The sequence below is a fragment of the Girardinichthys multiradiatus genome, chromosome 13 (genome assembly GCF_021462225.1).
Source record: "Girardinichthys multiradiatus isolate DD_20200921_A chromosome 13, DD_fGirMul_XY1, whole genome shotgun sequence".
Classification (NCBI taxonomy): domain Eukaryota; kingdom Metazoa; phylum Chordata; class Actinopteri; order Cyprinodontiformes; family Goodeidae; genus Girardinichthys; species Girardinichthys multiradiatus.
In genome coordinates, this window is record NC_061806.1 from 40,460,317 (window position 1) to 40,474,447 (window position 14,131).

Consider the following 14,131-nt stretch of genomic DNA (forward strand, 5'->3'; position numbering starts at 1 on the left):
GAGCACAATAATCAACTATTGTTGAAGTTACTAAACAATACAAAGAGATATCGCAAAACATATTATTTTCTACATATATGTTGGTCCTGCTGTGTGTAACATTGAAAACAGGCACATACATAAAAAGCTAAATTTTTATAAAACTTTTTTGTCAAGGTCGAGGGTTTGGAGGTAGGACCAGAGCGCAGAACATGGCGAGGAGGCCGCATGGTGAGTAGATTGAGGTTTATAATAGCACACAGACTTACAGGCAGGCAGGCAGAGTTCAGAGCTTAGGCAGGTCATTCCGAGAGCACAAGTTCAGGCAAACAGAAAACAAACCACTGGGAGGAACTTGGGAAGATAACAGGGGAGTAGACGAGAAGTTTACAGGAGGAACCACTAAGGAACAATGAAAACCAGAGAGTTAATAAATTGAGGGAAGTGGAGTGTGGACCAATGATATAGGGAGGCAGGTAATCAGAGGAAACGTGTAACAAGTTTGGACCAGGCTGCAGGGAGGCTGAGGAAATGTATCAGGTTAAACTAATGAGCAGGAGGAAAGCAGGGATATGAGGAACTGAGCAAAAACTAGACTAAATAACAAAACCAAGAGAAACAGATCTACAGGAAAATGTAAAGAAACACATGAACACCAGAATCAAGAAAGAATAGCTAAGAAAAGTAAACTAACAAAAAACCCAAAATGGCAGATCCTGACAATTTTATTTTGTTTTCATGAAAGAACAAAACCATGATTTATAACTTGCAACATTCAAATAGAAAGTACAAAAAATATGCTCACTTTACTAAACCATAACATGTGTGAAGCTGTTATAGAAGCATTTATTTCCTTAATCCTCACATATATCATCCTTTCAAGAAAATAGTAATAAAGTAAAACATTTCACGTCCTTCTAGTTTGAAACTCAATTATCTCTTATCACAACTGGTTTGCAATGTAGACAAAAATCAACGAATGATAAATTCACAGTTTTTGTGAAAAGATGAGCATAGTCATGTTATTTGACCAGATTTAAATCCAAACTTCAATCAACGGATGATTTAAAATAAGTGATTCATAAATCACGATCAGTTTTAAAATGAAGGAAAATGTATAAAATCATTGTTTTATTCATGGTTTCTTTTTCGTCTTCATCATTGCTCATTAATTATCAGTGATCTCAGTGTAAAAGATAGCCCAGTGGGCCTGGATCGAAGTGGGAGGCCCACTGACACTGCCGCTGAGGAAGCGGAGCTCGGCGTCTGGGTGGGTAGGATACATGTTGAAGGAATGTCCCGAGGCCTCGCCGACGTGCAGCGAGCGCCCGTTGCTGGTGACAAAGATCAGCGACTGAATGTAGTGAGTGTACTTTCCGGAGACCTGGATGATTCTTTCACCCTCAAACAGCTCCAGCTCTTGGGGTTCGCCAGAAACATATCCAACAACTGGAGCCCAGCCAGAATCACTGTAGTGGAGCTGAAAGCTGAGCGGAACAGGAAGGATTTATTTCATACATGATTAACAATGATAATAATGATAATTATAACACATTTTTGGTGTATAACACACTTATTTACACCTACTTATAATGTAAAAAACATAAATCATCAGTTTGTCCTGATGAGCCAAAATGTCAAACTATACTGAATTAATCTAAACATATTTTACACTCTAGAAGTCCGTCAATTTATGATGACGCTAATCTGTATCTGAATTACTTTGGATTATTGTAATGAAATTATGCACAGATCTTCAACACACCTAGCCTATAAAAACCTTCTCATCCAAATCTGTGCTTTGATTTGCATGTAGTTTGGGATTGGATTTTGGCTTAGTGGGAAGAGTTGTGAGTTTGATTCCAACTTCCTTCCGTGCCACATAACGAGGCAAGGCACTGAGTTTGCCCACCGATCTGCGTATCGTTTAAATGTGTGGGCATTATGAGTGAAGTGGGGTGAATGCAGGTGTCGCGTACAAGTGCTTTGAGTAGTTGTACAACAAAAAAAAAAAGATAAATACAGTTCAGCCCAAACCACTGGAGGCTTTAGGTTTAAAGTGCTCTTTTAGTTTTACCAACATGTTTCTTGTGACTGGAAGCCATATTAACATTTTTGAGCGGCCCAGCCAAAGTCCTGACTTGAATCTGATAAAGAATCTGTGGAGGGAGCTAAAGATTAAGGTGATGGCAAGAAGGCCTTCCAATCTTAAAGAGCAAAGATAAATCATGAAAATGTCAGTGGAAATATTGAAAAAGCTGCTCTGCAATTATTAGCTATAAGATTATAAACACAAATTATAATATATATTTTTATTAATACAAATGTATATATGAGCAATATTATACATAATTGTTTTTAAACTGGAGAGAAAAACACAGCAATATATTTTTTTAATTGATACCCCTTGTAAATTGTTTTAATATCCACTGAGAGATCCATGTGTCACTTTCTTTCAGAAACAAGTTTATTGAATGAATAAACATTATTTTAAAATTTAAATCTGCCTGGGATATAAATGATTTGGGGCTATATGCATGTAAAAATTTCTCATTATACTTCAAAGTACAGGCATAATTTAAGACTAGGATTCAAAAAAGTCTATGAAAAGGTGAAATACTAAACCTGGTGTTGTAGCAAAAATGTACAAAAAACTAGAAATGCACTAAGAAATCAGCTGGTGATCCAATTTTATGCTTGTTTGGCACTGACAACAACACTTTTCAGTCTGGAAACTGTCACTGAGTGAAGAAAGTTATTTTCAGTATCAATTAATGAAAGCCTGTTAACCTGCAGAGCTGTGTAACACCAACTGCTCTCTTTAACACAGACTTGTGGTGATGACTCATAAATAACGAGTGATTGGTGGATACAAAAAAGGTCCTTGACACTTTTGGTTACAATAAATGAATGAATAATTTAATAATCCAACAATTAACAGTATATCCGAGCTAAGTTAGATATCACTGAAAAAAATTAATTCATATATTGTAAAATGAGGTTTATTATGTTTTCAGATGTGCAAAAAAAGAAGAAAACGAAGTTAGAAATATTCTCTGTGTTGTAAAGCAGCAAATGAGAAATGCTGTGATTCTTTTTAGTTGCCTCTTATTATTTATTTATACTTCCATCACATACTCAGGATGATTTTACAGTGTTTGGAAATTTTCACAGGAGTCTTGGAAACTTTCGGAAGTTCTGGTAGTTACTTTTATACATTTCCAGGTGTGCACGCACACGCATGGGAAAAATTAATTTGTGAATGTAAGGATCTTTGGTTTTCTTCCATTTTCTAGAGAACAAAAATCTAATGTTTAAAAAAACAGTGGACTGGGATGAGATAAGTTTTCTTTGATTTGCCACCTCATAACATATTTGCTACATTTTACACATGAGTATTTGGCTTTTGTTTTACTGCATAAATACAACCTTATTTAAAAAATTTTAATAAGAACAATTTTACCACTTTTCTGGACATTATACAACTTTAAATTCAGGTTCAATATGACCTGTGGTTCAGTTTTAAAGCATTAAAACTGTATTCAACGAATTAGTGAATGAATGACTTTAATTAACTAATTAGGTGCAGAAAGTTGTAGTCCTTATTTAGAGATATCCTGATTATCCTGATCTAATTAGTATTAAAGGAGTTAAAGGTTCATATTTTCAACATGCATTAAGCATGCATCATGCATGCATGCATGGAGAAATTATTTTTGAGAAATTATTGTTTTATTTTATTATTACCATTTCTTTGTCGAGATTTTAATCTCCAGGTTATGCAGAAAATAAAACAAAGTTTTTGTTTATTTATAGTTCTTAAAGAGAAATTGGATTTGGCTAAAATAAAAAAAGGCAAGTAAGAGGGTTACAACATCATTGATTAAAAATGATAAAATCTGTTTTTTTCTTCTTCAAAAAAACTCATAATTTTCCAATTCTGTTTAGGTTATTTCTGTATTTGAATAATTTACCCATAGATGTAGTTGCTGTAGATCTCCCACACTCTAACGGCTTTTATTCTTCCCTCCCCGATGACGCTGTACGAAGTGCCATATCCGGATCCCACAGACCGAGAAAACGAATAATGAGAGTCTGCAGAGAAAAGTCAAAAATATCAATAGTTAGTTATTAACATCACAAGAAAACCAAAAACTTCTAAAGTATAACGCCAGTCAGATAATCTAGGCCTATCACAGAAAGCTACTATTCTAAACAAATTTATCAAAATGATTCAGGTGAATGTTAGTCGCACACTTACCATCAGCCAAGGCACAGGCTGTCAGGAGGGCAAAGACAGCAATGTGATGCATTCTGTGAAATAGGTTAATTATGGTTCAAACTTCTATGTTTAGCAGGACTATATTCAGTTGATGCAAATATTGAGCTGACAGAAGAAAACAAATTAATTCTTACGTGTCTGATCAGAATTTGGCAAGAAGAGCAAAGTCAACCTGAGGAGGAAATATTAGTACGAGTTACCACTGTTGATCTTTTGTTGAGTTTTAAAAGCACTTAGTAGTTTAGCAATACTACCTCACAAACATCCAGTCCTTAACTAATTATGATAATCAGCACCATTACTGAAATAATGAAAAACTTACAACGTTTTTTTTATTATTACTTCTAACACACTAACAAGCTTTTAGGATCCACTTCTGCTTTCCTCGGCTTTCTCATCTCACTGTGCCACCAGGAACAATGACTTTTAAACCAGCCCTTATGCATATTTTCAATGTAATTTCCACTGTCTGATTACTTTCCTGGTTATCATTGGCTGATAGAAACCTGTTTAATCTGATGTGTTCCTGAAAAGTCACACCTTTCAACTCGAAGCACCATCTGAAATGAGCTGGAGGAATGAAAGGTACGCCTACCAACACAGTCCCTCTTACTGGCAGCGTTTCAGAAGTACAAGTTAGTACTGTCAGTTTAGGTCTGTTGGATTAGAACAGGGAGTCTAATGTTCGTAATGTTGGAGAGTTTACAGTGTTGTTGTTGGTCGTGGTATGAGATGCAACTGGAAATTCCACTTTTTTTTCAAATGTGCACAATTATCAGGCACGACATCTTTGCATATCTAACCTGAACTTCTAGGAATTGCATTAAAAACAGATAAAGTTCAGGAAAAGGTCATAGTTTATAAAACTCATTTTGTGATCTAGGTACAGGTATTAAAAGAATAGCTTTTCCTCTTGTTTACAGTTGCACTTTTTGCATTGATCATCAGAATGAATATAAACTTAGGATGAAAATGAATGTTTGGCCCATTATTTTTTTGTTGTGACAAGGCTTCTTGGCAAAAATTCATCTTTCTTTGGAAGGTCTGTTTTTTTTTCCCTTTACATGGAGCCACACATATGCACATATGCAACACCATTAAATATGCAACATTTAAAAACATATTCTTTATTATTGAGAGCAAAGTGTACCGAAGTCAAATATCTTGTTTGTCTGTATAAACGTATAAATAAAGTTGATTTTGATTCTGATATGGGTTAATATATTTGTGGATTTAGCAGCAGAGCTGAGTGGTTCGCCTGGAACCTCCCTCTAAAGCTGCTCACCAGCTTGGTCACACACTGCTGTGGGCTGGCGTCCTATTCTTCAAGTCAGCCAATGTGCTGGTTTGGTAACTCTGGCATGAACCTCCCACCCAAGGTGATCCCAAAAGTGTTCAATGGGTTGGAGGTCACGACTGCAGATGAGGCCATTCCATCGTTGCCAATCCCACATTCTGGAAGGAGTCATTATTATCTCTGTGCACTAAGGTTGCCTTCAATGATTACAAACCTTGCATTTCTGGGAGATGCTGCCCAACGGCTCCACCAGAAGCTGGCAGGAAGGATACGAAAAGTTTTTCATGGCTGCATGAAACCTGCTGGAAACCTGGTTGTTTTTTCCTTAGTTATTTGACACACAATTGAAATCAGACCTTTACATACACTGTTTAAAAAGACCTTTTTTTCATCCTCGTTATTACATGAGATTAAATCAGACTAAACCTTTCGGTTGTCGTTCACCTATTATTACCAAAACTATTTCTCTTTCCCACGTTTGAACCCCTGCCTTGGGTCTTTCTGCGTGGAGTTTGTATGTTTTCCGTGCATATGTGTATGACATATGTTCTTGAAAATAAAAACATGTTAGATGCTAGGTAAGCAAAGTAGCTCTATCACATGTTCTCAGTTACTAATCAAGGTCAATGTGCCGATTTGCGTTTGTAAATGAATGAGACCTTGAATATTTTGTTGATTAATTGTTATTTATTTTTAGTTTCTCCTGCATGAGTACAAAAAAACCTTTGTTGAAGTAACTGAATGATACAAAGACCTATTTACCTTACAAACTAGAGCTAAATAATGCAGTTCCTACATGTAAGCAGCCATGTTTGTTTGTAAGTAGAAAAAGGAAAACAAACCACAAATATGATGTGAATAGATTTAATGAAACGCTTCCATGAAATAATAAAACCATGATTTAGAACTTGATGAAACTATACTTCAAATTAAAAGTACATAGAAACAGATAATCTCTCACTTTATTAATGCCAAATATCACATTCTACTGTAAAAGTTAGTCTTACTAAACTAATATCTATTCATTTTTTTAAACTGCACAGAAAACAGCAAAATTAAAATGGGACAAAATAGAAACCATCAAGTAAACAGATAAATGTTTTACAAATAAAAGACAAAAAAATCATTCACAATCCGATTTAAAAGATGAAGAATATTTACAACAGAGGAGAAAATCACAGCAAATTGTCACCCAGATTTTCTTCACAGTTGCTTAATTATTCTCACTACTGTCAGTATCAAGGACGGCCCAGTGGGCCTGGAGGGCAGTGGGAGGCCCACTCACCCTGCCGCTAAGGAACCGCAGCTCAGCGTCTGGGTGGGTAGGATACATGTTAAAAGAATTGCCTGAGGACTGGCCGACATGGAGGGAGCGGCCCTTGTTGGTGGCAAAGATCAGCGACTGAATGTAGTGACCATACTTTCCAGAGACTTGGATGATTCTTTCGCCCTCAAATAGCTCTATCTCATTGGGTTCGCCGGACACATAGCCAACAACTGGAGACCAAAGGACGCCATAGCGGATCTGGAAGCTGAAGGAAACAGAAAGTCAGGTGTCATACGTTAATATGGGATTATATAGGAATAATATCTAAATGTACCTTCAAGTCACAGTCAAAAAAATTCAAACTATAAATTCATGTAGTTATTAAAAAACAGTAAACCATAAATATCTTTGTCTTCATCTGTGGAGAATCTGATCATAACTTTAAACATTCACCCGTAGATGTAATTGCTGTAGAGCTCCCACACTCTAACGGCTGTGATTCTGCCCTCCCCAGTCACGCTGTACGACAAGCCCCCTCCTGATCCCACAGATTTAGAAAAGGAGTAATAGGATTCTGCAAAGACAAGAACAATGAATATGAGTTATTTTTATCAGGTTTCAGGAAGACATGATGGATTTCTTCTAATGAACTATGAATTTTAATGTTAAAAACGAAACCCCAAGAAACGTCAATAATTGGGGCACTTCAATGACCATTGGCATCAGTCTTGACTTTTTACAGGATCTGTCATGATCTTACACCCCAGGGGCGTCTTTGCACTGCCTGTATCTTTGGTCCTGTCTGATGCGGTGTGATGTTTATGCTTCAATGATTAGAGCCTCTTTACTTTCCCTCTGCCCACCTTTCTCTCGTCATTGGTAGGACTTTTGGATATTAGCCATATCCTCAATCTGCCCGCGGTCCATTCTAGGCCGGGGCTTATCTTGTCATGATGGTTCCGTCCTGTCCTTCCCTGTCCATTGGGACTAAGACATTCGGTCTGATTTTGCTCCAGGATCTTTGCTATTTGATTATGCATGATGGTTCTGATGCTCAATAGGTCACTGTTGCCCACCTTCTGATTAGCAAAGTCTGAACAAGAAGATCGCAGGTTCAAAGCATGTAAGGAAAAAAGAGTTGTAAAATTAATGGAAAATTGCCATAACGACTTGAATGTTTCCCACATAAACAAAGTCTGTTGCAGATGTTGAAGGACCTTACCTAAAGTTTAGTTAGTGGAAAAAACTGGGCAAACTGCAAATGAGAGCTCATTTGGCTTTCTTCTTTCAACTTCTTGCTTATTGTCGATGAAGAAGATCCTCCAGAGTTACCATGGGCCTGTTGGCTGCTTTTCTAATTAATACTCTACTTGCCCAGCCTGTCAGTTTAGGAAGATAGCCAGGTCTTGATAGGTATGCAGTTAAACCCTGTTTGTTACATTGTCAGATAATGGACTCAGCATTGCTTCAGGAAATTTTCTAAACTTTGGCCATTCTTTAATAACCTATCTCTGCTTTAAACTTTCCCACATCTTTATCCCTGACCGGTCAGTCCTGTTTCTTGGTCTTCATGATGCTGTTTGTTCACTAATGTTCTCTACACAGACCTCTGAGGCCTTCACAGAAGAGCTGGATTTATACTGAGATAAAGTTAGGAGGAGGAATATAAATACACATGTTGGTGGTTATAATATCCTCCACTTGTAGGCACAGTGGTCAGGACAGTGGAAAAGCTGATTTCTTCTGATGAACTATGCCGGTGTATGATTTTAGTCATTTTAACCACAAATCAATGCCAGCAGGTCCTAATTTATTCATCATTGAAAATTGTATATTTTAAATTTCACATCATTTTAAGTCATGAGTGTGCACTTCTGGCTGACAATTATGTTTCATGCTGAACTGACACTTTGTTTTTATAAAAGACCAAAACTTATTTCTGATTATATCCAATGTTAAATTACGTTGCATGTTTTTTCCATCTGCCGGTACACTGCAAGTATATAAATAAGTTGTCATATTTTACAATATTGTCACTATTTTTTGTCCTTAAATAAACAAAAATACCAATTCTTTTTGCATACATTATTACAATGGAATCATCAGAAATGAAAACTTAATTTCATTCAAAAATGAATTAATTCAACATTAATGAAATTAGTTTTTTTTTTCCGGCATTTTAGGATGATTTACAGACCTATTTGTGAAACTTATAAATTTGTATTTCTAAGTCAAAGCAACTTTTAGATCTGTCAGTTTTTCCTGTTCTAATCATTGAAAAACGTAAGTCTAAATCAGGGCTGTGTATAAACTCAACACCAACTCGTGCTTACATGAAGTCTATGTTTTGTCTCAGTGTTGAAATATATTGAAACATCGTGTAAATTTAGTTAGTTGCACACTTACCATCAGCCAAGGCACAGGCCGTGAGGAGGGCAAAGACAGCGATGTAACGCATTCTGTAAAACAAACGGATAATGACTCAGACCTCTGTGTTCAGCAGGACTTCTTCAGTTGATAAAATTAGTAAGCTGACATGAACAACTGTAATTTCTTACATTTCTGGCAAAGCTTTTGAAGGATGAGCAATGCAAATCTACAGGACAGTGAAACATTAGTTATCCAAAAAAATAACATGTAAGCTTCCACTGTTAGTGTGGCAAAAGTATTTAACAGACAACTAATCATCTGTATAATAGTAGAAATTTTAAAAGGAGACACTTACAAACTTTTAAAATGTCTTCTAACAGTTCCAGAGTCTGTGCCCAGCTATTCCTATTGTCACCTTTCTCGTCCCACATGTTCATTTATACCAGAGTGTCACGCCCCTAGGCATATTTTCACGGTAATTCACACTGACTGATCACCTTTCTTGCAGTGCAACCAGTTCAATCTAATGTGTTGCTGGAATGGAACATCTTTCATTACAAACCATTGTTTCAAATTAGTTCTCAGTATGCAAGCTAATGTATAATAATGCAATGTTAGTACTGTATTTTTAGACGTGTAGAATCAAATGTTTACAACGTTAACTTAAACATTTTGTATTTGGTTTTGGTATGAGATGCAACAGGAAATATAAAGTTACTCTGCACCCGTTCTTGGAATGTCGCTTGCGCTTCCAAGAACTAGATCAGCAGACAGTGATGTTTTCAGATCATCTTTGGTCTTTGTTGTGGTCTTGTGTTTTCAATCTTTTATTTAGTTTGGGTTTTGTCTAAGTTCCTTTAGTGGTTTCTTTTCTATTATTTGTTATGGTTTTCTTATGACTATTATTATATTCGTTCTTATTCTAGCTCCTTTGTCTTCCTTGTAGTTTCTAGTTTAGTTTCCCATTTACTATATCTGTATTTCTTTATGTTTTGGTATTTGTTCACCTGCGCTCTTTGTTTACTAGTTTATTTTCTCTGTTCCTCCTCGTCCTGGTTCCCTTTCTGTGGTTTAGGTTTTGTTTATTTACGGTCAGGGTTTCTTTATGGGTTCTTTGTTAATTATTAGGTTTTGGTGTTTCTTCTATTCCCTCTGGTTTCTCAGTTTACTTTAGTCAATGATTATTCTTGGTTCTTATGTCTCTTTTGGTTTATTATCTACGTCTATAGTTTTGCTTAGTTCTGTTTCCCTGAGTTATTTATAGTTTTGTTTTTGTAGTCAGGTTCCTTTGGTTATGTTATTGCCTAGCTTCCCTCATGTTCCCTTTGTATTCTAGTTCGGTCACCGTAGTAACCATCCAGATTCCCTCAGTTCTCTATAACCTGGTCCACACCTGATTTCCATTCTCATCTGATTACCTGCCTCAGTATCTCATTGGTCCATACTCCACTTCCCTCTGTTCATAAGCTCTCTGTTTTTGTTTGTTCTTCGCTGGTTCCTTGGTTCGTTCACCTATCCTCGTCTAAAGCTTTGACTACTATGTTCCTGCAGAGTCAACTCTGTAAGTTTTTGGAGTTTCAACTTGTGTTTTTGTATCTGCAATGATTTTGCTACGTTCTTGCTATGTTTGGAAAACCTTTTGAACTTATCTTTGAATAAAAGAAGAAGACTCCTTTAAACATGCAGTTGCCGAGCTCTTGTCTGTGCTTTGGTCACTCTAAACCTCAGAACGTGACGATATATTTATAAAACTGATCCTGCAAGGATGACTTTTTGCTTAAATTCAATTCAGGGTGTAATTACACCATGACAGTTTCTCCTGAGCGTGGAATCAGAGCTAAAGACTTATCTCCTTTGCACTGACCACTATCAACATAACAGACCCTCTGCATGATGCTGCCAACACCATTCTTGACAGTAGGTACATTTTTCTCAGGTTTTATAAGCCTCGCATCTACTTCATCAACCATATTTTCTCTTATTGTGGCAAAACAGCTTAACCTTTGTGTCCTCTGAACAGAAAATATTTCTCCATCAGGCTTAGGCTTGATCGTGTGCTAATTTCAGCCAACCTTGGTGGAGCAGGGGCTTCATTTTTGGTTGGTACCCTCTCAGTCTAGTTGCCAAGCACCAAATGAAAAACAAGTGAATGTTATATGCATAATATATGTGAAGGATTATATGCTGAATGGAAAAGCATACTGTTGTGACCTCCATCTTTTAGTGAGCTATTCCTAACGAGGGCTTTTTGCAACGTGAGCCGAAGCGGAGCGTGTTTTTTTTTTGGGGTTTTTAAAAAACAATTGCATCTATATATACAGGGTTTGGACAATGAAACTGAAACACCTGTCATTTTAGTGTGGGAGGTTTCATGGCTAAATTGGACCAGCCTGGTAGCCAGTCTTCATTGATTTGCCAATCATTGAATTATGTTTTTATTTTTGTTGTACAAAGAGTACCAACTTCGTAGAAATTTGCAAGTCTTTGTGATGTATCAAGAGCCACGGTATCCAGGGTAATGTCAGCATACCACCAAGAAGGACGAACCACATCCAACAGGATTAACTGTGGATGCAAGAGGAAGCTGTCTGAAAGGGATGTTCGGGTACTAACCTGGATTGTATCCAAAAAACATAAAACCACGGCTGCCCAAATCACGGCAGAATTAAATGTGCACCTCAACTCTCCTGTTTCCACCAGAACTGTCCATCAGGAGCTCCACAGGGTCAATATACACGGCCGGGCTGCTATAGCCAAACCTTTGGTCACTCATGCCAATGCCTAACATCGGTTTCAATGGTGCAAGGAGCACAAATCTTGGGCTGTGGACAATGTGAAACATGTATTGTTCTCTGATGAGTCCACCTTTACTGTTTTCCCCACATCCGGGAGAGTTACGGTGTGGAGAAGCCCCAAAGAAGCGTACCACCCAGACTGTTGCATGCCCAGAATGAAGCACGGGGGTGGATCAGTGATGTTTGGGCTGCCATATCATGGCATTCCCTTGGCCCAATACTTGTGCTAGATGGGCGCGTCACTGCCAAGGACTACCGAACCATTCTTGAGGACCATGTGCATCCAATGGTTCAAACATTGTATCCTGAAGGCGGTGCCGTGTATCAGGATGACAATGCACCAATACACACAGAAAGACTGGTGAAAGATTGGTTTGATGAACATGAAAGTGAAGTTGAACATCTCCCATGGCCTGCACAGTCACCAGATCTATATATTTTTGAGCCACTTTGGGGTGTTTTGGAGGAGCGAGTCAGGAAACATTTTCCTCCACCAGTATCACGTAGTGACCTGGCCACTATCCTGCAAGAAGAATGGCTTAAAATCCCTCTGACCACTGTGCAGGACTTGTATATGTCATTCCCAAGACAAATTGACGCTGTATTGGCCGCAAAAGGAGGCCCAGTTGCATTGTCCAACCCCTATATGCGCTACAACGTGCTCAACCTTTGTTCAGAATCAGCTTCTTATCACTGGTAACGACGTGGCTTTCCTCTCACTCATTCCCGCAGCTTCAAAGTGCTTTAAACAGTGAGTTCAATAGCGAAGCAAAAATGGTGGGCTTTGTCCCGCCCATCGGACGCTCAGCGTTTCTGGGGGTCTATGGGGAAGTGGGCTGGCTTCAGCTGGCCCGGACGCCCACCTTCTGCATGATGACTGGATGATCTGTCTGAGGCGGAATCCCTTTTTGATTGGCAGCAAAATCAGCGAATCAGCAATCTCAAAATTGAGCTTCCCCTCCTTGAAATAAAAAAAAATAAAAAAATAAAAAATACATATATATATATATATATATATATATATATATATATATCTACCTGTCCCCTGGCTGCCACCTTAACATGGTGGAGGGGTTTGAGTGTCCCAATGATCCTAGGAGCTATGTTGTCAGGGGCTTTATTCCCCTGGTAGGGTCACCCAAGGCAAACAGGTCCTAGGTGAAGGCACAGCCCATAGACCCCTGTTGATTGCCATGATTGCGAAAAATGGACACAGTGTTCCCTTGCCCGGACACTGGTCACCGGGGCCCCATTCTGGAGCCAGGCCTGGAGATGGGGCACGCTGGCGAGTGCCTGGTGGCCGGGGTTTCACCCATGTAGCCCGGCCGGGCACAGCCCGAAGAGGAAGCGTGGGTCCCCCTTCCGATGGGCTCACCACCCGTGGGTGTGGCCAAAGGGGTCGGGTGCAATGTGTTATGGGTGACGGCCGAAGGCGGAGACCTTGGCGGTCTGATCCTCGGCTGCAGAAGCTGGCTCTTGGGACATTGAATGTCACCTCTCTGGTGGGGAAGGAGCCTGAATTGGTGTGCGAGCTATAGAGGTTCCGGCTAGAAATAGTCGGGCTCACCTCGACGCACAGCTCAGGCTCTAGAACCAGTCTCCTTGAGAGGGGTTGGACACTGTTCCACTCCCCTGGTTGCCCCTGGTGAGAGGTGCCGAGCTTGGGTGTCGATACTTGTTGCCCCCCATCTCAGCGCCTATACGTTGGGGTTCACCCTGGTGAATGAGAGGGTAGCCTCCCTCCGCCTATTGGTGGGGGGATGGGTTCTGACTGTTGTTTGTGCTTATTCACCAAGCAACAGTTCAGATTACCCGCCCTTTTTGGAGTCCTTGGAGGGGGTGTTGGAGAGCGTTCCACTCCCTTGTTCTGCTGGGGGACTTCAACGCTCACATTGACAATGACAGTGAGACCTGGAGGGGTGTGGTTAGGAGGAATGGTCATCCAGTTCTGAACCTGAGTGGTGTTTTGTTATTGGACTTCTGTGCTCATCATGGATTGTCCATAATGAACACCATGTTCAAGCATAAGGGTGTCCATATGTGCTCTTGGCACCAGGACACCATAGACCGCAGTTCGATGATCGACTTTGTTGTCGTGCCATCTGATCTGCGGCCTTTGTGTCATGACCGAAAGAACGAGA

At 39.0% G+C, this 14,131-nt stretch overlaps 2 protein-coding genes across 3 annotated transcripts; both read right to left on the bottom strand.

The window, feature by feature from the left end:
* Nucleotides 1-692: 692 nt before the first annotated feature.
* Nucleotides 693-4,677, bottom strand: LOC124879780 (zymogen granule membrane protein 16-like). Of its 2 annotated transcripts, none has more exons than XM_047384506.1 (5): nucleotides 4,584-4,677; nucleotides 4,396-4,433; nucleotides 4,241-4,293; nucleotides 3,954-4,074; nucleotides 693-1,466 (listed from the first exon to the last, which is right to left on the bottom strand). In XM_047384506.1, exons 3-5 carry the CDS (start codon nucleotides 4,290-4,292, stop codon nucleotides 1,148-1,150), a joined length of 492 nt encoding a protein of 163 aa, XP_047240462.1. In that variant the 5' UTR covers nucleotide 4,293; nucleotides 4,396-4,433; nucleotides 4,584-4,677; the 3' UTR covers nucleotides 693-1,147. The 2 variants fall into 2 exon arrangements, with proteins under 2 accessions (XP_047240462.1, XP_047240461.1); XM_047384505.1 differs by having other exon boundaries at nucleotides 4,516-4,670.
* Nucleotides 4,678-6,408: 1,731 nt separating this feature from the next.
* LOC124879737 (zymogen granule membrane protein 16-like) lies at nucleotides 6,409-9,594 on the bottom strand. The gene is made up of 5 exons (XM_047384462.1): nucleotides 9,551-9,594; nucleotides 9,384-9,421; nucleotides 9,232-9,284; nucleotides 7,279-7,399; nucleotides 6,409-7,090 (listed from the first exon to the last, which is right to left on the bottom strand). Exons 3-5 carry the CDS (start codon nucleotides 9,281-9,283, stop codon nucleotides 6,772-6,774), a joined length of 492 nt encoding a protein of 163 aa, XP_047240418.1. The 5' UTR covers nucleotide 9,284; nucleotides 9,384-9,421; nucleotides 9,551-9,594; the 3' UTR covers nucleotides 6,409-6,771.
* Nucleotides 9,595-14,131: the final 4,537 nt, after the last annotated feature.

Bases quoted from the DNA above. Each gene is read 5' to 3' on its own strand.
- LOC124879780 (XM_047384506.1), bottom strand. From the start codon at position 4,292: ATGCATCACATTGCTGTCTTTGCCCTCCTGACAGCCTGTGCCTTGGCT. The intron at 4,075-4,240 runs GTAAGTGTGCGA...TTTTCTCTGCAG, and splicing joins AGCCTGTGCCTTGGCTGATG to ACTCTCATTATTCGTTTTCT. The intron at 1,467-3,953 runs GTAAATTATTCA...TGTTCCGCTCAG, and splicing joins TACAGCAACTACATCTATGG to CTTTCAGCTCCACTACAGTG.
- LOC124879737 (XM_047384462.1), bottom strand. From the start codon at position 9,283: ATGCGTTACATCGCTGTCTTTGCCCTCCTCACGGCCTGTGCCTTGGCT. The intron at 7,400-9,231 runs GTAAGTGTGCAA...TTGTCTTTGCAG, and splicing joins GGCCTGTGCCTTGGCTGATG to AATCCTATTACTCCTTTTCT. The intron at 7,091-7,278 runs GTGAATGTTTAA...TGTTTCCTTCAG, and splicing joins TACAGCAATTACATCTACGG to CTTCCAGATCCGCTATGGCG.